General features: G+C 37.1%; 2 protein-coding genes across 5 annotated transcripts in view; both read right to left on the reverse strand.

Moving 5' to 3' along the window:
• SPPL3 (signal peptide peptidase like 3) overlaps positions 1–27407 on the reverse strand; it is a 140095-nt gene that overhangs the window by 10967 nt on the left and 101721 nt on the right. For 2 of the 4 annotated variants that reach the window (XM_077875935.1, XM_077875934.1), the window contains 4 exons: positions 12471–12559; positions 5775–5894; positions 4974–5052; positions 3905–4017 (listed from right to left, as the gene is read on the reverse strand). In XM_077875935.1, the coding sequence (XP_077732061.1) occupies positions 3905–4017; positions 4974–5052; positions 5775–5894; positions 12471–12559 (401 nt within the window). Of the gene's footprint in view, positions 1–3904; positions 4018–4973; positions 5053–5774; positions 5895–6303; positions 6341–12470; positions 12560–19205; positions 19457–27407 lie in introns of those variants that run through there. The other 2 variants (XM_077875933.1, XM_077875936.1) reach the window with 2 other exon arrangements.
• On the reverse strand, positions 17182–18647 carry LOC144299503 (thymosin beta-4-like). Its single transcript, XM_077874985.1, has one exon. The coding sequence runs from the start codon at positions 17772–17774 to the stop codon at positions 17643–17645; it is 132 nt and encodes a 43-aa protein (XP_077731111.1). The 5' UTR covers positions 17775–18647; the 3' UTR covers positions 17182–17642.

The following is a 27407-nucleotide window of genomic DNA, read 5'->3' on the forward strand; positions in this document are numbered from 1 at the left end:
CTTCAAGGTAGTTTAAATACCATCTGTCATCATCTGGACTTTGAGTCTGCCAGCATTGAGAGACTGACTAATCAGTCTGGTAAGATGATGACTGTCTTCTACTACTCTAGTTAAAACAGTAGTACCTGAAGCTTTTGTCCTCTCATTACACATAATATTTGTATAATGAGATCATTTATGTGTAACACTTATGGGAATGGACTCTTTAAGGACATCAGCACAGAACAGTTTCTCTTAAGAGTATATAGCTAACAGTCATCCAAACAGTCATTTTAATGGACTGAAATAATCTGATTTAGATATTAACCAACTAACCAGCATTTCTAAATAGTTTTTGTTCAGAAGTAATAGAGGAAAAAAAAAAAAAAGAAGTAATAGAGGAGAAATGTCTGTGCTGCTTGTTTTCTCATCAGGCACTAGTTTAGGTGAGACTGAAGAATATAATCATAAAAACAGCTATGAGATTTGGACTAATATTTACTCTCTCTAATCATTATCATGACTAAGACTCCTTAATTTTCTGTAACACAGATTTTTAAAAGAGATTAGGCTCTATTCGTCTTTCAAAATCACCCACATGCTTTTAGGGTAAGTCATTCTGCAGAAATCAAGAGTTAATCTCAGGAAAACTCAAATACACAAACCTGGTACTTTATCATTACTCTTAATGCCTAATATACAAAAATAGGCATTCACTCTTCTACTATAAGCTGGGCAAGCAACCTGTGTGACTTCAGATGCAATTTCTTTTTAAGTTATTCTTCATCAACCTCTACAAGCACTTAAGTATCAAATACCAATCTGTACGAATACCGAAAGAACTGATACTTGATTTGGGAAATTGAATAGTTCTGGTAACCACTTAAAAACCTTAAACATTTTACTTCAGGATGCTTATACACATTCCAAAGCATGATCACAGAAATGTTTTTTTTACAAGGCAATTTAAGAAGCTAAAACAAGAGATCAAACCTGTCAGACATCAGCAAATGTGAATTACTGCACAGTCAGGGCACTGGTGATTTTGACTCTACTTTCTATTCTGACTCATTAAAGGTCTGTATATAAATCTAAGGGGTAACTTGATTTGCAACCTCACTGAGTGACAGTTCTACTGTAGTTGAGCCATCATCAGAGCTGTGGGAGCACCGTGCCTTAGAGGACAGGAGCCTCCAAAAAGCTGTTTTTAAGGTCTTGATTAGTCTTGTGCTTGCTTGGAATGGATAACAGGAGTAAGTGCAATCCATACCCATAATATCTGATTTTCAAATTTCCCTTTTAAAAATTCTTTAGATAGTATTACAGATCGTATAAAATAGTCTTTTGTATTTTAATTTCCTTCTCTTCTGGAGAAAATCAACCAGACCTTGTAGGGCAGAGCAGTTAGATAAGCTCCTTGAGATACGGAAAAGTGAACTGTGAAAGTGAGACTAAGGACTGAATGAAAAAGGAGGAGGAGATGCTTATGGGGTCTTTTTTTTTTTTTTTTTAAAGATTTTATTTATTTATTCATGAGAGAGACACACGAGAGAGAGAGAGAGAGAGAGAGAGAGAGGCAGAGACACAGGCAGAGGGAGAAGCAGGCTCCATGGAGGGAGCCCGACGTGGGACTCGATCCCAGGTCCCCAAGATCACGCCCTGGGCTGAAGGCGGCGCTAAACCGCTGAGCCACCTGGGCTGCCCGCTTACGGGGTCTTTTAAGAAAAGTTTTTAAATGTCTTATAGGAGAGAAAAGAATGAGGTATTTTTGGAAATGTCCCTCCCAAGATATTCTGATGAGAAGTATGAAGTATACACAAGAGTTCTGGGACTGGATAAGTGACTTCACTGAACCTGTTTCCTCTTCTGTCAAGTGGGAATAAGTATCTCCTTCAAAGAGTTTTTCAGGACTAAATGAGATAATCCATGTAAACACCCAGGAAAGCACCCAAAGCAGATCATTCAATAAATGTTAGCTCTTACTGCCATTCTTAGTTCATCCTTATCATCACCCATCAAGGGGGATTCTCATGTGCCACAGATAGAAATGTACACTGCTACTGCCTTTCTGAAAGGCAGTACAGTAATAGAGAAAAAAGAATTTTTAACAAAAATCCTTTGATCTAGGAATTTCATATCTAGGAACTCATCCATAGAAACAATCTTATTAAGTAATCTGACATGTGTACCCAGAGGTGAGACAAGAATGTTTATCTCAGGGTTATTTATAACAGAAGGTTAAAAACAATCTAAGGGGGGACTCCTGGGTGGCTCAGCGGTTAAGCGTCTGCCTCTGGCTCAGGGTGTGATCCTTGGGTCCTGGGATCGAGTTCTGCATTGGGCTCCTTGCCTTCTCCCTCTGCCTATGTCTCTGCCTCTCTTTCTCTCATGAATAAATAAATAAAAATCTTAAAACAAACAAAAAAAAAATCTAAAGGTCCAGAAACAGTTAAGTAACACAATGGAATGCTCTGGAATTTTTTTAATTTTTTTTTTTTATTTTTTTTTTATTTTTTTAAGATTTTTTTTTTTAATTTTTATTTATTTATGATAGTCACACAGAGAGAGAGAGAGAGGCAGAGACAAAGGCAGAGGGAGAAGCAGGCTCCATGCACCGGGAGCCCGACGTGGGATTCGATCCCGGGTCTCCAGGATCGTGCCCTGGGCCAAAGGCAGGCGCTAAACCGCTGCGCCACTCAGGGATCCCAATTTTTTTTTTTTTTTTAATTTATTTATGATAGTCACAGAGAGAGAGAGAGAGAGAGAGAGAGGCAGAGACACAGGCAGAGGGAGAAGCAGGCTCCATGCACCGGGAGCCCGACGTGGGATTCGATCCCGGGTCTCCAGGATTGTGCCCCGGGCCAAAGGCAGGCGCCAAACCGCTGCGCCACCCAGGGATCCCTGCTCTGGAATTTTTAAAAAGGATATGCTTTCACCTTTATGTTAACGATACAGACATATCATTACATAAAAAGTCTATTGTATATAACATATATATAATATATTCCACACATATATTTGTATGTAATATATGTAACAGTATTATTCCATTTATGTAATAGTAAAATCTACATAAAAACATGTACATGAATGTTCATAGCAGCATTATTCATAATAGCCAAAAAAGTGGCAACAACTGATGAATGGGTAAATAAAACTGGCATATCTATGCAAACAAACAGTAATTGGCCAGAAAAGAAATGAAGTACCAATTGAGGTTACAGCGTGAATGAACCTTGAAAATATCATGCTAAGTGAAAGGAGACAGCCACACAGCCACATAATGTATATTTTATTTATGTGCAATGTCCAGAAGAGGCAGATCCACAGAGAGAGAAAGGAGACTAGTGGATGCTTGGGGCTCAGGTGGGTAATGAGGAGTGACTGCTGGGTATGGGGTTTGGAGGGTAGATGATGACAATGCTCCAAAATTGACTGTAGTGATGGCTGCACAACTCTCTCACTGAATTTTACACTTTAAGTAGGTAAATTATATGGTATACCGTGAATCATACCTCAAAAGCTGTTATTCAAAAATATCTTAAAAATGTGGGTAAAAATAATAAAAAACTCAACAATATTAACACCACCTAAGAATATCTAATATTCATGGTAATCAGAGTATATGTATATATACATATACATATATTTTAAAGATTTTATTTATTCATGAGAGACAGAGAGAGAGACAGACAGACAGAGACACAGGCAGAGGAAGAAGCAGGCTCCATGCAGGGAGCCCAACATGGGACTCGATCCTGGGTCTCCAGGATCATGCCCTGGGCTGAAGGCGGTGCTAAACCATTGAGCCACCCAGGCTGCCCAACCAGAGGAAATATTACTAAAACACAGAAAGCAAAGGAAGGAAGGACAAATTTAATTATATAAACTATATTAAAACTTCAACTTTTCATATGTTACTCACCATCCATGAGAAGCCAATGGCCAGTGAGAACCCAGATAAGGACGAGCATGACAGACAGAGAGAATGATAATAATTCAGCAGCAGTGAAACGCCCACAGCAACCAAAGGAAATCCTGGAAAACACACATTTATTGGACTAATATAGCAATATATCATATTTCAATAACCAAAATCTCCCTTGGTCCTTCATGCCCAGAGCTCATGATGGTCAGATTAGAAAAGCAGGCTATACCCAGACATCTGGAATTTGAAAATATCCAAACCTCCTTTGAGTAAGCTACAGATATGCAGAGGAATTAATTATACTTCTGCACCCATCTGATACTATACTTTTTTATCCAAAATTATCAACATGGGTGTTTAGAAGTTTAAAGTTACAACACACACACACACACAAAAGTTACAATGCCAATCTTTGGAGAGTTAAAGTACATGATACAGGAAATTCTGTTCTTATGAGGAAAACAAAATGAAGTATTGACCTTCAATCCACTGGGCAATGATGAATACATATTTATAAAATGGCAGTAACTATCTGGTTATCACGAATTCTTGGGAAAATCAGCTGCCCCAAGTACCTGGTTTCCTAAGTGCATATGGCATCTCTGTTAGCACAGCATTTTGTTTCCATGGAGCAGTGGCTTTAGGAGTTAAGTTGTAAAAAGTGTATACACGGGGTTTAGACCATAGTGGCTAGTATATACTCTAGGTCACCAAAGATGAAAGGCAAAAATGTTTCAGTCAACCACTATTTTCATATCCCATTAGCTCCCTAGTAAAGGAATGAAAGCAGTGCTTCAAAACAAAACTGTTTATCTTTCAATAATCTAAGCAGGAAGCATATTTCAACAACTCAGACTGCCTAAGTTTGTTTACATTTCCTCTGCTATGAAAAGGTGCAAAAAGAAATACCATCTTCCAGTCTTAAAGATCAAACATCTCCCTTCCCAGTCTTCTGGTATTTGTGTGCTCAGTCAATACCAGAAATTTAGACTTCTAACAATGCTATCAAGTATAAGATAAAAACATACACAAATTCATAATTTAGAGGAAAATCCCAAGTCCTTACTTATTCTGAGGTGAACAGGGTCTTGTTAAATACTGGCACATCGGGAGGAGGAGGAAAGCAAAAGCTATTGTTGCAAGAACTAGAGAAAGAAAATATATAGTTAACTTTTGTTTAGTTTGAACTATAGGAAAAATGGCATGACTTATGGAAACACTTACTGCCCAGAAAACTTTTCTCAACAGATACAATTAGTTAACCAGAGAAGAAAAATGTCTTCTGTCAGCATTGTACAGATAAAGTCTTGAGAAGAAGTACCTGATTTGAAGTAGGGGAAAGCAGAGACATCTAGGGGTTCTCATTCTCTTCTATCTTAACACGAAAAGAGAAACAGCAGGCCAGGGTATGATCTGACATGTCCAGCATTTTGCTGACGTTTTATACACTCTATTACCTCTTGACTTAAAAACTGATCAGAGGGCTGACCGTTCAATTACTGATTATCACTGTGTCTATCTACAGAAACATCAGTGGGGGTTGCCAATGACTGCTCTCTGCCACATTGGACCTTCTGGTAATCTTCCAGACAAGGAGCCACAGTCAAAATGGTCCTACTATGGTGTCATAAAGCTCACAAGTTTTCAAACCCCTGGCCTTTTATTCAGGCTATGCTGGCAGTCCCAAACTGATGATATGTGTATCATCCAGTGGTTCAAAGAGAAGTGTAGGGAGTAAAAATCAGACTTAAGAAGAAAAACTTGCATAGCAGGGTATATAAATATTAAGTTTTGAATGATGATTAAGAAGAGGTGAAAAAATTTCCTGTAAGGTTAATGTTTAAGAATAGAGAAGAAACTCACTTACCTGCTGTACATATTGTAAAAACTACTTGAACTGAGTCAAAGAAGAAGAACATTACTAGGAGAGAGACAGATGCTCCAATTGGAAGGAACAGCGCCTGGGTAGAGTCAATAGTTTGGATACCTGAAAGAGAAAAAGGGACCTATTAATGACTTAAATAACAGGTGCTATGTCCCTACTTCAGAGACATTAACAGTTGCAGGGGTTAGTACATAAGACATAGATCATCTAGGTCCTTTGATTCTTTCCTTCCCACTGAGATTATGAACTTCTTGCTCTCTTCATGGTGCTTTCATTATAGCAGGTGCTCAAGAAATACTTTTGAACTGAACTACCACTTCCTGCTGCTAACAATCTGGTTGACAAGGCACCAAAAAAAAAAAAAAAAGACCATCAAAAATAAACAAAAACAGAAAACCTGGAACAACAACCGGTAGTAAAAATTCACATTAGTCAATTTGAGTACATTTGCAGTCTCATGTGCAGGTTTGGTAAAAGAGGTGGTTTAAATATACTAAGTAAAATAACTTATCATCATCTACAGATTTATTCATGTTCACTCTTCTCCACTGTCACTGAGGATCACACCTCTGGGCTGGGGAGTGGAGGGAACAAGACACCTGAAAACCAAAAATCAGAAAAATTATTTTATGGGAACCAATAAGAGATAAATGGGAGAAAACAATTACTTGGGATACAGTAATATTTAGCACAGTGGTTTTCAGTTCGTGGTTATTCATCAGAATCACCTGGAGAGCTTTAACAATTACAATGCCCAGGCCCAACCCCAGATCAATGAAACTGAAATCTCTGGGGGTTAGTAGGGCCTGTTAAAAACTCCTGAAATTTTCTTGTACATACAGAGTTGAGAAGCATTAATAATAAAGTATCTGGTAGAGAAGAGAAACATGGCACAATCTGATAACCACTGAATTAAAAGAAAAAATTACTAATCTGTGTACGATCTACTTCCACAAGAACCTGCTGAGATACAAAGTTCTTGAGAGGAATCAAAGAAAAAACATTCATATGAGCTATTATAAAGAAATGCCAGAAGTAAATGTTTCTTTTCAGTAAATTAAGGCTATGAATAAGATATAATGTGACCAGGATGAACATAACTAGGCAGAAAAGGTTGCAATCATCAACTAATGCTTAAAAACTGCTCTTTGGGGGGGGGGGGGACTTGGCGGGAGGAGCAACATATGCTATATGTTGGCAAATTGAACTCCAGTAAAAAAAAAAAATAAATAAATAAATAAAAACTGCTCTTTGGTATTTAAATTTACCTGTCCCAAGAAAGCTATTTAGGTATTTTTGTTAAATATTAAATATTTCTACAAAACAAAATTGCTTCTCACTGGCTAGGCAGAAAAGTCAAATAATTCACCCAAGGAATAGGGCATTTCAATTTAGGAAGAGTGACCTATGTTTCAAGATAGACATGTTCTCTAAGATGGCTGACCAGAACTGCAGTTAAACTTGGCCCCTGGATCCTGTGCACGCATACAATCTTAAAGTGTATTATGGACATTTATGAGACAAAACTCTATATGAAATTCACCTAGTTGTTTTATCTGAGTACTCTACACTTGGTCAAAGAACTACTAGAGGAAACTACATTTCAGGTGCCTTTCCCAACAGAAAATAATGGTTTCTCAAATAATTTTTATATGAGGAAAAACAAATCTTAAAACACACACTTGTACCCTCCTCTTTTGTAAAACAAAACATCATATAGTCTACAGATTAATTATATTGGTTTAAAATATGGACAGAAAATTTAAATGGCTGGCTAGAACAAAGACTGATTAGTAAGTCAGGTATGAAAGAAGTATTTGTTTATAAAAATCTAAATTTTAGAAGTTCAATCTGCAATCAAAACTGAATACAAAGAGCTTTTCTAGAAAGACAGAATGTACAGATTTTTTTTTTTTTTTGAAAGCACAGATTTTAAACTGTGGAGGTATGAGACGCTGCTTCCATTAGTTTTATAAAAGAATGCCCCAAGGGAGTTTACCAAACATCAGCGTCAGAGGGCAAGGGAAGTTCCTTTAGTTGCTGACAGTATGTTAACTAAAAAAATGTATACAATTTCAATACTGTACTTTCTAAAGGTCTGGAGATAATGGTTCTGAAGGGGATGGAGCTGATTAGTCAGAAATTTCAGCCACATTTCAGTGACTTCAAAACAAAACAGAGCATAGCAAAACAGAGCCCTCATAATTGAGGAGTTACTCCAATGCAACTGGCATTACCTTTAAAGCTAAAATTAACATAAGAAATAGGGATGAGGGACGCCTGGGTGGCTCAGCGGTTTGGTGCCTGCCTTCAGCCCAGGGTGTGATCCTGGAGTCCGGGATTGAGTCCCATGACGGGCTCCCTGCATGGAGCCTGCTTCTCCCTCTGCCTGTGTCTATGCCTTTCTCTCTCTCTGTGTTTCTCATGGATAAATAAAATCTTAAAAAAAAAAAAAAAAAAGAAAAAAGAAAAAGAAAAAAGAAATAGGATGATTTTCTCTTCAAGGCAGATCTAGGGATAAGGCAGGCACTTTTGAACAGTGGCAAGAAGCTAGTGGAACACAGAGATCGAGGGCAGTCTCAAAAAAAGAAAAAAAAGAAAAAGGAAGAAAAAGAAAAAGAAAAAGAAAAAAAGAGAGAAAGAGGCATGGTGACGGAAAAAATTAGTACAGAGAAATTATTTTTAGCAATTAGTGAACAAAGCTATAGGCTAAATATATGGTCATGAAATAGATACTGAACAACACACTACCATATTATTGATAATTAAGAAATTTACTGATTTTGCACCTCCATTAAAGAAGCAGGCTTTTCACTATTTACTAGCACCTATTACACAGTAGGTAACATGACGGCTTGAAAAAAACTGTATACTCTTCACAGTTCAGATAAATTCCACAGGAAGCTTGGTAAAGGACTTCAAGGTGTCAGATAATGGGGGTAAGGAAGGGAGTTGTCCTTTTTTAACCTACTTAATACTGATTAAATAAAGGACTGGTGTACCAGGAGGAAAAGTCTCTATGCAAGTTTCTTGGGGCAGATGTAGGCATGAGACTGGATTTAGAATAAGGTTAGGGAAAATCAGAGAGGACCTGGAGGACATTCCCTCTTTCCCACTTTCTTTCTAGCCCTTTTCATTGTAAAACATAACACGCATATAGCAAAGTTCATAAAACAAAAATGTAGAGTTCAATCATCACATGGCTAATACCATCCAGTCAGGAAACAGAAGCTTGCCAAGCCCACAAGTCATTCTTGTGACCCTCTCAGTCCCTAGTCTTTTCCACAAAGGGAACTACTATCCTGGCTTTTATGATACTTTCTTCTTTGCTTGCTCTATTTTATCTTCTTTGCTCTATTTTATAGGTTTTCTACCCAAGTGCACATCATAAAATACTAATATTTATTTTGCCTATTTTTTGAGCTTATTACATACACTGAATTAAGTAGCACATATTTTTTGTGTGTCTGGGTTCTTTTGTTCAACATTGTGAGCAACATTCACACTGTTTAGGTAACCATATGTCACTCATTTTTGTGTATATTTCACAAATTCCTTGATTCTTATTTATTTTGTGAGTAAGCAACTGCAAGCTTTATTTTTTAATTTTTTAAAAAATTTTGCAGGGTGCTGGGGTGGCTCAGTTGGTTAAGCATCTGCCTTTGGTTCAAGTCATGATCTTAGGGCCCTGGGATCAAGCCTCACCATCAGCAGGGAGTCTGCTTCTCCCTCTTCCTCGCCTTGTGTGCCTATGTATGCGCATACGTTCCCTCTCAAAAAAAATCTTTAAAAAAATTTTTAAAAAAAATTTTGCAACCTTTAAGAGCAACCTCTACCTATCTACACTTTCTTCTATAGTCAATTCGTAACACTCTTCCCAAAATCTGAACACTAAATTCATACCTTCCTTTCCTGAGAGCTTCTCCCTAATTCTTCTACATTGTTAACATTCAGGTCTTCAAGCTCTTTAGCACTTACACAATCTCTTGTGTTTCTCTGTTCATCTTTCTGGTTATTATTTCCTTAATTTTGAAAAATATACCCTGTTGTCCATGCTGTCCCTTCAATATGGAATGGTGTTGTGCTCTATGATCAAGTACTGGCCTTCCACGCTGCAACAGCCATTTCTTTCATTGTGTTTTTCCTGATTATGTGGAAGTGGACTGCATTCTCTCCTAATCTGTGTCTATCCTTTCTGGTATTCATGGCCCAGATGAGGCACTGAGAAAATATTTCTGTGAAGATAATTCAGCACAACATGGGAGGCAGATTTAGGAAAACCACCATTTAAATAAGCATCTAGGGGCGCCTGGGTGACTCAGTGGTTGAGCTTTTGACTTCTGCTCAGGGAGTGATCCTAGGATCCTGGGATCAAGTCCCTCATTCGGCTCCCCTCGGGGAGCGTGCTTCTCCCTCTGCCTATGTCTTCTGCCTCTCTCTGTGTGTCTCTCATGAATAAATAAATAAAATCTTAAAAAAAAAAAAAAAAAAACATCTACTACTCCTTAGATGTTAGTGGTAAGAAATGAAAATTGATGTCACCAGGTAACTTCCGTCCACTGTGTGGAATGATCTAACCATTTATTTGAAGATAAAATCGTACTCAGACACATTTTGTCTATTTCTTTTAGATTTCTGTGATTCAATGTACAATGGATTTATAATATGGTTTAAATACATCATCTGCATATATGCTATGTAACACAGGACTTGTAAAAGAGTTTCAATTGTATAAAATGATTTGGCTTAAAAAGTTGATAGAAGATAAGTGCTATGTAATCATTTAACCTGAAGATCGGGTATTGACACTGGGTTTTACCTGGTTCCTCACAAGTTACTGGTATGGTATTTATCCTCATACAAGGATCTGTGTTGTAAGTTTAAGGAAAAACTCATATTTAAATGATTCTACTTACTGTATTTGTAATGCCTACTTTACACTCCTGTGAACAACAAACACATTTAATTCGGTGAAAATTAGGCAAGTAGAATTTGGCTGATGGGGACTGAAAGTAATCTCTTTTTGATTTAACTTCTAAAATTCTCCCATCAGTATTCTGACTTTATATTGGATCCTCAGTATTTCCTCTCTGGTAGGTGGTGACTTGACACTTCCTAGAAGTCATGCTCATTCTCTCCTCAGTGCCTAATATCATATGCTCTTCCCACCCAGAATGACTTCTCCAGCAATACGAGAGTTCACGGTTTAACTCACCTTCTCTGGGACAGAAGTCCCTTATTAAATTGGCCCATGAAGGCTCACCCTGAACTGCCTCTCTCTTTATTCTCTTTGTACATGGATGATGACAAATGAATTAATCTCTAGTGCTTACTCTGACCTATGGATAGCAGATGCTTTTTCAGAAGGACTCTGAGGCTATGTTAAAGGTCTGTGAGAAAAAGTTCCTGTTCCAGGGACAGGAAGTGGTATTTGGTATCTCTGTCTTAGGACTTTATTAACCCCTTACAAAGTGTTTTGGCCACACTGCCTAGTAACAGCTTGGGTACCAGCTCTCATGCTTTTGCAGCTTTCAAAATATCGAAAAGATTATCTAAAAAATATATATCTAATAAATTGCATGGCAGGAACCTAGTATCATGCTCTTGATTATCAAATCAAGTCTCCTTATTTATAATTCAATTCCCTTTATAATAAGCATCATCAATTTTCTATAACTATAACTGAAGCACAATTTACATATCGCAAAATTCACCCATCTTTTTTTTTTTTTTTTTAAATTCACCCATCTTAAGTGTCCCACACTTGCCAGGCAACTAAAACTCCACTGTATGTCTCTCCATATTTGCCGTTTTGGAAATTTCATATAAGTGGACTCATACAATATGTAGTCTTTCCTGTCTGGCTTCTTAACATTATGTTTTGAGGTTCATACATGTTGTAGCATGTACATGTATCAGTACTTCATTCTCTTTATTTATTTTTTTTAATTTATTTTTTTTTCATTCTCTTTAATGCTGAATAGTATTCCGTTGTATGGATATGCCATATTTTGTTTATCCATCAACTAATTTATTGATTTCTTTCTTTTTTTTTAATTTATTGATTTCTGAGTTGTGTTTCTACTTTTTGGCCATTATAAGCAATGTTGTGAAACATTTGCCATTTAGCACACTTCTATTTCTTATAAAGCAAGTACTCTTATAAAATCTTTAATATCAGAAGAGGTTGTCATAATAGTTTTACAAGTACTTCATGTAACTCTCTTCAAGAGTCCCTGAATGGGGACGCCTGGGTGGCTCAGCTGTTGAGCACCTGCCTGTGGCCCAGGGCATGTTCCTGGAGTCCCGGGATCAAGTCCCATATCACATGGAGCCTGCTTCTCTCTCTGCCTATGTCTCTGCCTCTCATGAATAAATAAATAAAATCTTAAAAAAAAAAAAAGTCCCTGAATGAATTTGTGATCAATGATTATTACAAAATAATCAACATCAAAGAATTTAAATGAAGTCATAAGCAGGCAGACACCTGCAGTACACAAGAAATCAGTGGTTTAGATTCAGAACATTAAGAATTTTTACAAATTATACCATATAGATTAGATTTTATTATTATAACCAAGCATAAATCCTTAAACCCAGTAAATTAACTGGGGTTATAGAAAGAATCTAATTAAGACCACTACATGTATGAAGGTTAATTGACATAAAATGTCTTACTATTATTGGTGCTGTTGCCATTGAAAGACCCAGAAGAACTGCTATTGTCTTTTTCCTTATCTTGATTTTCAAAGTCCATATTAAGGGACCTGTGGAAAAAATTGTATAGGCAAGTTTAATTCTGCTTAAGAAAGAAGTATGTTTGAAAAGTCAGTAATGAGACAATATTTTAACATGCTAAGGCATTACAAAAGATTGGAAAGGCTCTTTAAACAGTTCTTGTTGCCACATTTTGAAAAACAATCTACATTCCTTCTAATATGTCAGTTCAAGAGTTCTCCTGACTGCAGATAAAAGCATTCCATTGTGGCTGAATCTAACAACCATATCTCTGTGCACATCCTTAATTACTTCCATATGATAAATACCTAGAAAGAGAAGTGTTGGGTCACAAGGCAAGCACAATTTTTGAGACTTTAACATACTACATAACTGCTTTCAACAAAGTTATACCAATTTACTCTCTCATAGCAGTGTATGAGAGCATTTTTTCTCTATACCTTATCAGGTTTCATTTAACATATTCTTGAGTTTCTGCTATATATAGGGCTGTTCTACATAGTGGAGATTACAACAAATAGTGCATAAAACAGGCTTTCATGGATTGTACATTCAAAGAGGGCGGATACCAACAATAGACAAGTAAGTTAAATGTATATTAATGGTTACAGCTAATGAGAAAATGTAGGAAATGAAAAGACTAAGTTTGAAATTTTAAATAGGGTGGGTTGGAATAGCCACACTGGCATGATTTCTAAGTCAAGACCTGAAGGAAGTAGTCCATTGTCCATCTGAGGAACTAACAATCCCATCTCTTTTCTAATTTTGCTTCTTTAACTACTAAACAATTTTGTGTACATTGAGTTCTCATTTCTTTCTTTTTTTGTTAACTAACTGTTCAAGTTCTTAGCTCATCTTCAACTATGTTAAAGTGTTTGTGTCCCAAAGAACTTCCTGCAATGATGGAAACATTCTGTATCTGCACTGGGTAGAGATTAGCCACATGAGCATTTAATATGTGAGAGTATAATGAGGAACTGAATTCTACATTTAATTTTAATTAATTTGAATAATTTGAATAAACTATAAAATTCTTAGATGAAACACAGGAATAAATCTTCACAATCTTGGATTTGAAAGTGGATTCTTATATGTGATGCCAAAAACACAAGCCAAAAAAACGATAAATTGGACTTCAACATAAAAACCTCGTGCTTCAAAGGACATAATCAAAAAGCCCCAACTCATAGGATGAGAGAAAAATATCTATTATATATGTCTGATAAGGGCCTTGCATTAAGAACATAAAACAACTCCTACAATTCAATAATAAAAAGACAACTCTATTAAACAATAAGCAAAGGATCTGAATAAATACTTCTCCAAAGAAGATATGCAAATGAAAGATATGCAAAAGACCAATAAGTACACAAAAAGATGTTTCACATCATTAGTCATCAGGAAAATACAAATCCAAACAGAATGAGATAAGCACCTTCTTCATATTCATGAGGATGGCTGTAACTAGAAAATCAGATAATAATCAAGGACATTGCTGGAGGGAATGTAAAGTGGTGCAAACACTTTGGAAAACAGTCTGACAGTCTTAAATTCCTTTAATAAATATAGGGCTATTCAGGCTATTGATTTCTTCTTTAGTGAGCTTTACCAGATCGTGTCTTTCAGATTGTGTCTTTCAAAGAATTGGTCCATTTCATCTAAGTCACCAAATTTACTGGTATAAAGTTGTTGATAGGGGTCGTTTATTATCCTTTTAGTATCTGTAAGCTCTAGTAATATCACCTCTCTCATTCCTGATACTGGTTTTATGTCTTCTCTTTTTTCTGATTAGTCTGGCCAGAGGTTTACTACTTTTACTGGTCTTTAAAAATCAGCTTTTAGTTTCACTCATTTTTCTCTACCCCTAGAGAAAATATTTCACTTAATTTTGGCTTTGATCATTCTTCTTACCTTTTGCCTGTTTATTAAATTGGATTTAATTTGCTCTCCTCCCAGGTTGTTTATTAAGGTTAAAGTTTAGATTGTTGATATACCTTTTTTCTTCTATTCCAACCTAGGCATTTAGAGAAGTTAATTGCCCCCAAGCATTGCTTTTGTTGCATCTCATAAATTGAGTGTTTTCACTTTCTTTTAATTCAAAGTGCTTTATTTTCCTACTTGACTTCTTTTTGGATGTATGGTAGTGTTATTTTTGTTTCCACATATCTGGGAATCTTCTGCATCTCTTTCTGTTATTGATTTCTAATTTGATTCAATTGTGATCTGTTAGGGACTGAATGTGTCTGCTACCCTCCCCCCCAACCTCCCCCAAAAGTTCATTGGTTGAAGCCCTACTCCCAGTATGATGGTATTTGGTGACTGGGTCTTTGGGATGGACCCAAAACCCAACCTTGCTGGTACCCTGACCTTGGATTTCCAGCCTCCTGAACTGTGAAAAAATAAATTTCTATTATTTAAGACATCCAAAATGTGCTATTTTGTTACTGTATCCCCAGCTAACCAACAGAGAACAGAGATCATACTTTTTATGCCTTATATACACTTATTGAGACTTGTTTTATATCCCCAAATACACTCTATCTTGGTAAATATTCCATGTGCACTTGAGAAGAATGCATATTCTCCTGTTGAATGACGTGTTCTATGAATGTCAATCAGGTCAAGTCAGTTGAGAATAATATTCAACCCACTATATCTTATAGTTTTTTTTTTTTTTTTTTTTTTTTTTAAGATTTCATTATCTACTCATGAGAGACACAGAGAGATGCAGAGATACAGGCAGAGGAAGAAGCAGGCTCCATGCAAGGAGCCTGATGCGGGACTCGATCCCGGGACCCTAGGATCATGCCCTGGGCCGAAGGCAGGCGCTAAACTGCTGAGCCACCCAGGTGTCCCCAACCCACTATATCTTTACTGATTATCTGACAATTTGTTTTATCAAGTACTAAGAGAAGGGTTAGAAATCTTCAGCTATATTTGTGAATTTGTTTTATTTATTTTTTTTTTTTGTTTTATTTCTCCTTGAAGTCTGTATCAGTTTTTGCCCCATGTATTTTGAAGATCTGAGATGCATAAACGTTTAGGATTATTATGTCTTGTTGATTAATCGACCCCTTTATCATTATGAAATAACCTTGTGTAATAATGTTCCTTGCTCTGAAAGCTGCTTTGTCTAGTATTAATATAGTTACTCCAGCTTTCTTTTGATGAATATAGTATAATATAATCTTTTCCCAATCTTTTAAATCTTTTTCTGGCTTTGTGTCTATAATGTGCTCCTTGTAAGTTGCATGTAATTGGATCTTGCTTTTTAATTCAATCTGACAATTGCTGCCTTTTGATTGCAGTGTTTAGACCAATTTCATTCAATTGTTATGATCAGGTCTGAGACTATCATATTGCTATTTGTCCTATCTTTGTTGTTCCCCTTTACCTGACTTCTTGTGGACTAACAGAATTGCTTTTTTTAAAGGTTAATTTATTAATTTTAGAGAGAAAGAGAACACAATCGGGAGGAGGGGATGGGGGAGAAGGTGGGAAATCCTCAAGCAGACTCTGCTGAGCACGGAGCCTGACACAGGGCTCAATCCCATGACCTTGAAATCATGACCTGAGCTGAAATCAAGAGTCAGCCACTTAACTGACTGAGCCATCCAGGTGCCCTAGGATTAATATTTTTAATGATTCTCTTTTATCTCTTTTGTTGTCTTATTATCTGTAACTCATTCTTTTATATTAGTGGTCACTGTAGCTTTTATATTAATCATCTTTAATGTTTACATTAAATTACCAATACAGTATAACTTAAAGTTACATTATATAGTACTTCATGTATAGTATAAACACCTGACAACAGTTTACATTTATTGCTCTGTACCTCTATACTATTACCATGCATTCTGCTTTTACATGTTATGCTATAAACTCCACAATATGCTGTTATTTTTGTATACATGGTCAATTATATTCTAAAATTTTTTAAATAATAAGAAAATAATCCTTTTATACTTAGCAATATTGTTACTTTCCTGGTGATCTTTATTTCTTTGTGTAGATCCAGATTTCTAGCTGGTACCATTTTTAATCTGCTTGAAGTACTTCCTTTCACATTTCTTATAGGGCAAAATGGTTTTGTGTATCTAAAAACATCTTAATTTGCCTTCATTTTTGAAAGATTTTTTGCCAAAAGAATTTGTCAACACAGAATTTTATGTTGATGGTTTTTTCCTTTCTGTACTTTAAAGCGCTTGTTCCACTGTCTTCTCACTTATATTATTTTTGATGAGAAATCTGGTGTTTATCCTTATTCTTTGTTCCTATATAACATGTTCTTCTGCCCACCCACAGCCTGGCTCCTTTTTGGATTTTCTCTTTTATGACTGGTTTTGAGTGACTTGGTTATTGATGTGCCTCAGAGTAGTTTTCTTCATGTTTTATGTGCTATGGGTTTAAAGTTTCTTAAATCTGTGGGTTACAGTTTTCTTCAATTTTGGAAAAATTTTGGCCTACTAATTCAAGAATTTTTCTTTCCTTCTCTTTCTTCTCTCTTGCAGAGATTCTGATTGCCCATATTATTAGCCCACGGGGGTTGTTCTTTGATATTCACAGGTCAAAGACACTCTATTAAAAACTTTTTATTCCTCTCTTTCCTCTATTTCATTTTGGATTATTTTCTGTCACTGTGCTTTCAAAGTTCATTAGTCTTTTCTTCTATAATATCTAATTGCTGTTAACCCCAACCAGTGTACTTTTTTCAAGTTTTGAAACTTTTTATTTACATATTAAAAAGACACTCCATTCCAATAATTAATATCATTTAACAACAACAAAAAAATAACACTCTGATTAAGCAGCATTTTACAGCACCTTAGAACAGCTTGGATTTTACTCTAGATTTCATTGTTGTCCTACCCAACTTCTTCACCAGCATGCAAGTTCTCTTCCTTTCCTGCCAGCCAGACAGGCAGATGGGAGGATACGTATGTGGCCTTTGTTGTCAGTAGTCCTCAATACTTTGATGTAAAAGGAGCAGCAGTCATTTAAACTTATTCCAAACTCTCCGCTTCTTATAAAGTTAAATAGCTAAAGGCAGTAAAATTAAACACACAATGCTTGGGGAATGTATAGTGCATACTGGCAGTATATACTTCATTACGTTTTGTCTGCTTGCTTCCTATGTTCAGTTGTTTCTTTTGAAGGCAGATTTTTCTCTTGCGTTTCTATCTTCTTCAATTTTGACTTACTAAATTTCTCAATTTCAGCCATATCAGGTTTGTTAGACATGGTTACGGAGGAAGCAGAGTGAGATGCATGAGGAAGCAGTATCGGGTCTGAGCAGAGACTGCCACTGAGTGCCCATTCAGTGTATGTTTGTTTTTGTTTTCACTTCCAGAGGCTTGATTTTGGCTATTTTGGAATATCTTCCATGTATTTACCTAACTTTTTGTACAGTTGGAATTTATAATATCAGTTTTGATGTACTTCTCTGTTAATTCCAACATATGTGTCAGTCCTGGATTGGTTCTGGTTATTTTCCTCGTCATTGGTCATGTTTTCCTTCTTTGCTGCCTGTCACCTCTGCATGTATGCGAGATATTGTGAGTTTTACTTTGTTTCTATATTTTTATATTCCCATTGGTTGTCTGACATTTTAAAATTCCTATAAATCATCTTGAGCTTTGTTTTGGAATATTGTTAGTTACTTAGGTGTAGTATTTGTTCAGGTATTGCTTTTACAATTTATTAGGCAGTGCTGAATTTAGGGTACTCTCTACCAACTGAGGCAAGACCTTTCTGAGTACTCTACCCAATGCCATGTGAACCACAAGGCTTTCCAATTTGGCTGATAGGAGCAGGTACTCTTCTTCTAATCCGTTCACATTATTCTTTCCTTAGCTTTATGTAATTTCCAATCACATGCATGCACTGATCAATACTCTGATGAATGCTCAAGGGATATACCTGCAGATCTCGGGTTTTTTGTTTTTGTCTTTTATACTCTGTCCTATTAACTCTAGCACCTCAGACTTCCTGGGCTCTCAGCTCCGTCTCCTTGAGGCAGGGGATGTTTCTCCCTGCACCATGACCTAGAAATTGTCTTTAACATTTTCCCTTTTTCTTAAATTTATTTTTTATTTTAAAAAGATTTTATTTATTTATTCATGAGAGACACACACAGAGAAAGAGAGAGAGAGGCAGAGACACAGGCAGAGGGAGAAGCAGACTCCATGCAGGGAGCCTGATGTGGGACTCGATCCCAGGACTCCAGGATCACGCCCTGGGCAGACGCTAAACCGCTGAGTCACCCAGGGATCCCCTTAAATTTATTTTTGACTAATAAAAATTGTACAAATTTACGGTATACAACATGATGTTTTGATATATGTATATACTGTGAAATGCTTACCACAATAAAACTAATTAGCATATCCATTGCCTCCCATAATTATCCTTTTTTCTCATGGTCAGAACACCTGATATCTACTCTCTAAACAAATTTTAAGTACACAAATACATTAACTATACACACACAATGTACATTAACTTATACCTCGGAGTTTGTACCCTTTGATCAATCTCCCCAACCCTCCAGCCTTTGGTACTACCATTCTACTCTCTGTTATTATCAATTCAATTTTTGAGGAGTGGTGATGGAGGCAGAGAGTACTACCTTAAGAAAGCTAGAAAAAGTTTATCATCTCTCAGGATTACTACCTTTGTTGTCTGATGAACAGTGTTCCTGAAATCATTATTTCAGGTGGGATGGTAAGTCCAGTTCCTGTTACTCCATCTCAATTGGAAGTAGAAGTGCTTCTAGGTAGTTCTTTTAAATATTCAGGTCCCAACTGAGCAGATTTTGAAGTGAAGGAGAGGCCTCCTTTCATTTCTTATTCATGCTGTTTATAAGTCCTTGGGGGTACTGGAACATTGTAGAATTTTAGCCCTTTCTTCAGGAAAGCAAAGGATGCTATCCTGGAGAGGTCAGAATTTTTCCTGGAAAGGACTCAACCAAACTATGAAGCTCAGGTCCTACTGATAATGCTCTTTACTTCATAATTTCCTACCTTTATGACTCAAAATCTGCTAGCCCCAATAAATTTAACCCTCTACTGTAATGGCTTGACTCTAGGTGCTGGAGAAGCCTCAATTGGTTATGTCTTCAGTTAGAATTGGTGACCTGCTTAGAAAAGCCTATGGAGTATTGACTGGTTAGGTACCCTTCACCCTGGTCCCCTATGAACTTGGCTAATTAGTTGTTTAACAAACTGTTGCACTGGAAGGGCAACCCTAATGGTTGACAAATTCTTCAGTAAGACCAAAGGATGGGTATTTATACAAATGTGGTAGACGCATGCCCGTTAAAACATGGCTAACATTCCTCTTCTGAATGGTCAGGATTCTGATATGTTGGCCTCCCTGGGAGTTTATAATTAAGAGAGAGAGAGAGAGAAAAAAAAAACCCCTGTATTTTAGAACATCCAACTTCTCATATCTAATAGTGGGGACTTCTATTTCTCCAGTAATCAGAGGAAGACACTTTAACAGAGATTAGAATGTATACTAGTTATTCTCACACTCAGTCCTAGTCATTGCTTTAGTGACTGGCTTCTGGGACAAATTCTACTCTGTCAACTTTGAATAGTTCCACAACAAACTAGATACAACATTTTGCAAATATTTCTCTTGCTAAGACATCTGTCCTAGTTTTCAGTATATGGTTTATAACATTTCTATGGTTTTTAAACTTTAATTCACATTTCTTGTGGAAGAGCTAATCATTTGTGGAAAATTAAACTCTAAGACTTGTGATTTAATTCATGAGAACCTATTTGGAGCCATGGGGATATGAAGACCACTTCTTCCCTGTGGGCATGTTTTGGAAAAGACCTGTATTAATTTAAATCACATTTTTCAAGTTCACTTACAAATGGAGCAACAACAACAACAAACATTTGTTATGCTTACTCTGCTTCTCAGAATCTTGGAGATAGCATGGTACATTTACAGAAATTATTAACCCACATCTCAACCATTGGGGCTGGTTATTTACACACTGTTAGCTTTTCCTATACTTTCTGCAGGCATTATATTGATGTCTGGACTGCAAAGTTCCGGTCAGCTCTGCTTTGACCCGAGGCACAACTGTTATAGAGCCTTTGTCTCTTTAACACTCTTTAACAGAGTGTTAAACTGGGTAAATGAAACTGGTTGCTGAGAGTACTGTCAGATAGACTTACAGGTGATATCTAACTCCAGTTCAATATATTAACTAAGGACTATTTAAAGCTCTATCCTGGCTGTTTTAAGCCAAGGATTCATCATCTTTTCAAATACCAGTAGATTGTGATTAACTTAAAGCCAGTTTTAGCTGTAATGTTTTTCTTAGAACCTAGTTTGATAAGAACTGTTGCAGGAACATGAAAGCTTTAGATAGGCTAATGAGGTACTGAGTGGGGTGGAGTGGAGAGAGTAAGCAAGCATGTTATATAATTTGAAGCTAACTTTGAATTTCTTACTGTCTCAAATAAGCTTAAAATCAAGCACTGCCTGATTATCAGAACATAGGTCACTACTACACAAAACAGAAATCTGGTTAAATGAGGTTGTGGGGCCCCACATGTTTACTCAAACAGGAAAATTCTTTACAAAACAAGATCAATGGACAACCCAGGTTTAGCAGATTCCAGGCCACTGCTACTGAGGTCCAGTAACAGTTATCCACTCTGCACAAATAACAGCTAACTTAAGCTGTTTAAATAATGTCTTTGCTGAAGACTCTGTCTCCTGAGCAGAATTATGGGCCTTTATCCCGCCTGCCTTGGTAATCTTATATTAACTCTACAGAAATTGCTTGGCTGGACTTAGAAGAGTTTGTTCCACCTTCATGAAAGACACTTTCACCTCCCCCTCCCCCTCCCATCACAATCTCATCATTATTACTATACAATAACACACATCAATTCATCATAATGTTATTACTAGACATTCCAGCCAAATTTTATCTTGGCTATTTCCTTAACAGCAAGTCTGGGTTACTGAAATCAATGTTTAAACACACTCATAAAAAGACTTTAGCTGTGGCTATTTCATCACAGACAACCACCTACCATCGTGGGAAAAGCCATCTAAATTACAGCATATTATTTGCTATTTTTAGTTGCCTTGTCATCAACTATGACTGAAGAGGAAATAGTTATGGGTCAAGCTGTAGGAGGCATACAAATTTCTAATTATAAATGCTTGAGAAGAACATGAAGAATCTACTACTGGGCAGCCCGGGTGGCTCAGCGGTTTAGTGCTGCCTTGAGCCTGGGCTGTGATCCTGGAGACCTGGGATCTAGTCCCACATCGGGCTCCCTGTGGGGAGCCTGCTTCTCCCTCTGCCTGTGTCTCTGCCTCTCTCTCTCATGCTGTGTCTCTCATGAATAAATAAATAAATAAATTATATATATATATATATATATAAATATATATATATATAAAAGAATTTACTACTAAGAATCCAGGTAAGAGATGGTTTTCTGACTAAGCAACTGAAAACTTCCTAAGGGTTAAAATAATGGTAATAGTTAACCTTTATTGGGCTTATCCTGTCAGGCATTATGCTAGCTGCTTTACAGGCAAGACTTCTTTTTATTCACAGAATGACTATAATTAGAATGCTGACTGTATTTGAGACAGAGCATTTAAAGAGGTAATTAAATTAAAATGGAGTAGATAGGGTGGGCCCTAATCCAATTTGACTGGTATCTTTATAAGAGGAGGTAATTAGGACAGAGACAGATAGCCACCCCAGGCACATGCATACATGTGAGAAGTCCATGTGAAGGGTACCATCTATATGTGAAGACAGCAATCTATAAGCTATTTCAGCATGAAACCAACTATCTTTTGTTTAACCATTGATATTGGAGTTCTGGCCTCCCAAAATAAATTCCTGTTTTTTAAGTTAGCCAGACTATGTTACTTTGTTATGGCAGTTATAGCAAACTAATATGAAGATGCTCTATTATTATCCCCATACGGTTAGGAAATGAAGGTTCTCACTATAAACCCTGCCTTGGCTATAACAGCTCCCCTTCCAAAACAAACTACTATTTTTTTTGAAAAAAGGAATATATCTACTATGAAAAAACTCAAACAGTAAGAAAAGATACGAAATAACAGACTTCCATAATCCCTATCTCCAGAGATAAATGCATTTGGTATACAACTGCCTTTTTCAAAAAATGAGGATTAATATATTATTTCACAAATTAATTTTTCATTGAGTAATATGCCAATGACACCTTTTTATATCAATACATACTATTTCTTATTAAAAAAATAACTATACAGCATTTCTCCTTGAGTTAACTTAATCTGGTAACATTTTTGGATGAATTGCACATATCTCATCTTATTACAGAGAAATATTAAGATAAGCAACCTTTTATAAGTAGATGGCATTTTAAAAAAATATTTTATTTATGAGAGACACACAGAGAGAGGCAGAGACATAGGCAGAGGGAGAAGCAGGCTCCCCGTGGGGAGTCTGATGCAGAACTCGATCCCAGGACCCCAGGATCATGACCTGAGCTAAAGGCAGATGCTCAATCACTTAGCCATCCAGGTGTCCCATGATGGTATGGCTTATCTTGAGCTGCGTAGGGTTCAACTGACAACTGAGTCTGCCAGTTAATTATAGTGTCAGAACAACAACTGATCAACATTCTTCAAATTTAAATTAGTAAGTGAAAATCCTAAATGTGCTTTTTTTGGGTCATTTTGATGTGCATTTCATAAGTAATATATCAGACATTATATGAGGAAATGGTTTAACATTCTCTGAGTGCTTCAATAGTATTTTATTTTGGCTGAGGTGGAAATCTGGTTATATTTGCCCTAAATTTTTTTACACTAAAACTGATTTCAGCTGCAAGGAACAGAACTTTAGGAAATCAATTACTCATGTCTTTATGTACTGGACTAGATTAAAAATGATTTTCTGAGGAAAATCCTAGGTCTGTGGGAATTTCTACTACTTGCCCAGAACAAGGGGAAATATGCACTTATCATTAGGCCTTTTTAAATTCCTTAGTTCTGATGAAAATACAAATGTGCTCTGAGCACTATAAGACAAAGAGTTCTGTATTCAGCTGGCAACAGCGTACATGTCTGGATTGTTGCCAACATTTATCAAGAGATCAATATTCAGGAATAATCACTTGAAGAATGAACAATCCATATACTTCTCTAGATATTCCAAAATATAATGTTAGACCAGAATAAGGTAGCAATCTGGACCACAACTTTCTGCTGCTGGCAGTGTACCTCTAATTTTGGCCAAATTACTTTTGCTGAAATGTATTTTCACGAGATGTTCTTCAACATCTGATTTTGAAGGGGGTCTTCAGGATAAAGGTCTGTATGATCTTAAGACCAGGAACAGTTGTAAGTGATCTGAACAGCTGGCTTTTTTATTTCTTTTTTTCTTCTGAAAGTTGGCGGCTAGAAAGCTTATTGTGTGATTTGTGGACCATCAGTAGTAAAGGTGTTGGCCAATATGGTTTGCATTTTTAGAATTACTTTTGGCTGTCTCCACCCATACTTTTTCTTTTCTTTGGCCCCATTTTAATTTACCTCATCTTATCACAAGTTGGAAAACTTTAGCAAATGGCCTGAAATCCTTTTGAACAGGGCAGAGCAAAAATAAAGCATTTCAGGAAGCAAAATGGAGCTGAGGACATTTTTACTAAGTTACACTTTTTCACTCATTTGAATTCTGATAATGGAGTGCACTAGGAGAACTGGAGAAGAAAGGTAAATTGGAATTTTTAATCTTAATTTATCTTAGTATTTTAAGAATACCATGTTTTTGATCATCCTAATATTAGAAGCAGATGCAATGAAGAGGGGAACTGAAGATGGTTGAACTGGATCTAAGCTAAATATTTATAAGTAGAACACTTTTTAAAAATTTTATTTATTTATTCATGAGAAAGAGAGAGAGAGGCAGAGCCATAGGCAGACGGAGAAGCAGGCTCCTCACAGGGAGCCCAATGAGGGATCTGATCCCTAGACCTCAGGATCAGGTCCTGAGCCAAAGGCAGAGGCTCAACTGTTGAACCACCCTAAATGAAACATTTTAGGGTCATCTGGGTGGCTCAGCGGTTGAGCGCCGCCTTCAGCCCAGGGTGTGATCCTGGAGACCGGGGATTGACCCACGTCGGGCTCCCTGCGTGGAGCCTGCTTCTCCCTCTGCCTGTGTCTCTGCCTCTCTCATGAAGAAATAAACAAAATGTTAAAAAAATAAAATGTTTCATTTATTATTTTTTAAAATAGCTTTGTTTTTTTTTTAAGATTTTATTTATTCATGAGAGAGACAGAGAGAGAGAGGCAGAGACAGAGCCAGAGGGAGAAGCAGGCTCCACGTAGGGAGTCCGACCCGGCACTCGACCCAGGGTCTCTAGGATCACGCCCTGGGCTGAAGGTGGCGCTAAACCGCTGAGCCACCCGGAGTGCCCTAAATGGAACATTTTAAAAAGAGTTGATGAAACGGTTAAATATTATCAAGGAACCTGTCCATATATATTACAATGTACATAACCATGCCCTATATTTGGTTCCTGTATATGCTGTTTTCTGAAGGTAGGACAGGTTATGAGATGGCAGCAAGAACAGCTCAAAGGATAACATGTTGCATGCCACACCACTGTGTGATCAACACGCATCATGATGCATCATGACACTGTGGACCAGCATGGAACTTGTTTCTACTCGACTAGTCTGACTTTACAATGATACAGCTTTAGTGTGAAGGGCAACACAATCATAGAAAGTGCATTTCTTATTCTCTCTGCAGTCTCATTAACTTGATGACATTGTCTTCCTAGAGTAGGATGGGGTATAAGCAAACAAATTGCCTTTGCCATTGAAGAAAACACAGGAAAGCACCTATCTTAAAAAAGATAGTAGTTACCCTACAGTTATAGAAGTTCCATTCTTCCTTCATATACCAACTTTATATAGGGATTATAGATAAATATATATTAAATAATTATCGGGCCACCTGGGTGGCTCAGCGGTTGGGCGTCTGCCTTTGGCTCAGGGTGTGATCCCGGATTCCTGGGATCAGGATCAGGTCCTGCATGGGGCTACCTACATGGAGCCTGCTTCTCCTCCCTCTGCCTGTGTCTCTGCCTCTCTTTCTATATCTCTCATGAAGAAATAAATAAAATATTTTTAAAAAGTTATCTTTCTATTTAGAGAGAGAGGATATAAAATAAATCTTCCTTTTGATTTTCTTTTAGATCTATTTCAAACCTGTTATACGTTTGTTTGTCTATGATTCCTGACAGGAAAGAACTCAAGTATCTTGCCAGTAATGAGCTGCAGTTGGAAGTTTGTTCTCTCTCTGCCCCTTTTTTAAAGATTTTATTTGAGAGAGAGAATGAACAAGAGAGCACACATGCACAAGCAGGAAGTAAGGGGCAGAGGGAAGGGGAGAAGCAGACTCTCCCGCTGAGCAGAGAGCCTGACTCAAGGCTCAACCCCAGGACCTTGGAATCAAGACCTGAGCCCGAGAGGTAGACCCTTAACCAACTGAGCCACCCAGGTGCCCCTTTCTCTCACTGTTAATGCTCTTCTATAGTTTGTCAAACTCTTCAGGGACATACTTATTAGATGAGTGAGTATACTGTTTTTTTTCTGAGCAATGGAAAGACTAAGGGAGACAGGTGTCAATTTAAGTAATATAGGAAATCCAGCAAAGCTCAGCCAAGGGATGGCAAACATAAGGGTTCCTAAATTGAGAATTTGTTTTGACTTTTATTTTTATTTATTTTTTTTAAAAGATTTTATTTATTTATTCATGAGAAACAGAGAGAGAGAGAGAGAGAGAGAGCGAGCGCAGAGACACAGGCAGAGGGAGAAGCAGGATCCCTGCAAGGAGCCCGATGTGGGACTTGATCCTGGATCCCGGGATCACACCCTGAGCCAAAGGCTCAACTGCTGAGCCACCCAGGTGTCCCTTGTTTTGGCTTTTAGAATCTAGTTTTACACAGCATAGTTATTCTTTATTCTTTCTTAACATGAAAGACTGGTGGGAAATAACCAGCACAATTCACAAATCTTTAATCCTGTATTTTATTATATTCTCCATGTCTTCACAGCTTCAAATAAATAAAATGTGATAATTAAATAAGCAAATAATATATTCTTATGGTCTCAGAGGAGATATGAACATACTTGGTTGGGTAGCTGGCAGGCAGGCAACACAAACAGTTCTACTCAAATTCAAGAAACGTTTTATTGTGTATGTTCTTTATGCAGGGTAGCATAAAAATGAATCATGGAAGCAAATGGAGAAAATTTAAGTAGTAGGTAGTGGTAAACCATCAAGGACAGCTCAAGATTAAACATTGGAGGGGAATTTTTTTTCTTTTTAGCAAAAGGGAATAACTCTGAGAACTTTAGGAGAGTTTCAAATAGATCTGTAAAAGGTAAACAACATATCAATGAATGAGCCCTGAAAATGCTACTAGCAATTAAGAACTAATGACCTATGGGCAGCCCTGGTGGCGCAGCGGTTTGGTGCTGCCTGCAGCCAGGGGCGTGATCCTGGAGACCCTGGATCGAGTCCCACATCGGGCTCCCCGCGTGGAGCCTGCTTCTCTGTCTGCCTGTGTCTCTGCCTCTCTCTCTCTCTGTGTCTCTATGAATAAAAAAAAAAAAAAAGAACTAATGACCTAGAAAGCCAGGAACAGGGGCATCTGGGTGGCTCAGTGGTTGAATATCTGCCTTTGGCTCAGGTAGTGATCCTGGGGTCCTAGGATCGAGTCCCACATCAGGCTCAGGGAGTCTGCTTCTCCCTCTACCTATGTGTCTGCCTCTCTGTGTCTCTCATGAAGAAAGAAAATCTTAAAAAAAAAAAAA

Source organism: Canis aureus, chromosome 27 (assembly GCF_053574225.1).
Source record: "Canis aureus isolate CA01 chromosome 27, VMU_Caureus_v.1.0, whole genome shotgun sequence".
NCBI lineage: Eukaryota > Metazoa > Chordata > Mammalia > Carnivora > Canidae > Canis > Canis aureus.

What these genes read in the sequence shown, in the direction of transcription:
- LOC144299503 (XM_077874985.1), bottom strand. Translation starts at nt 17,774, where the DNA reads ATGTCTAACAAACCTGATATGGCTGAAATTGAGAAATTTAGTAAGTCA.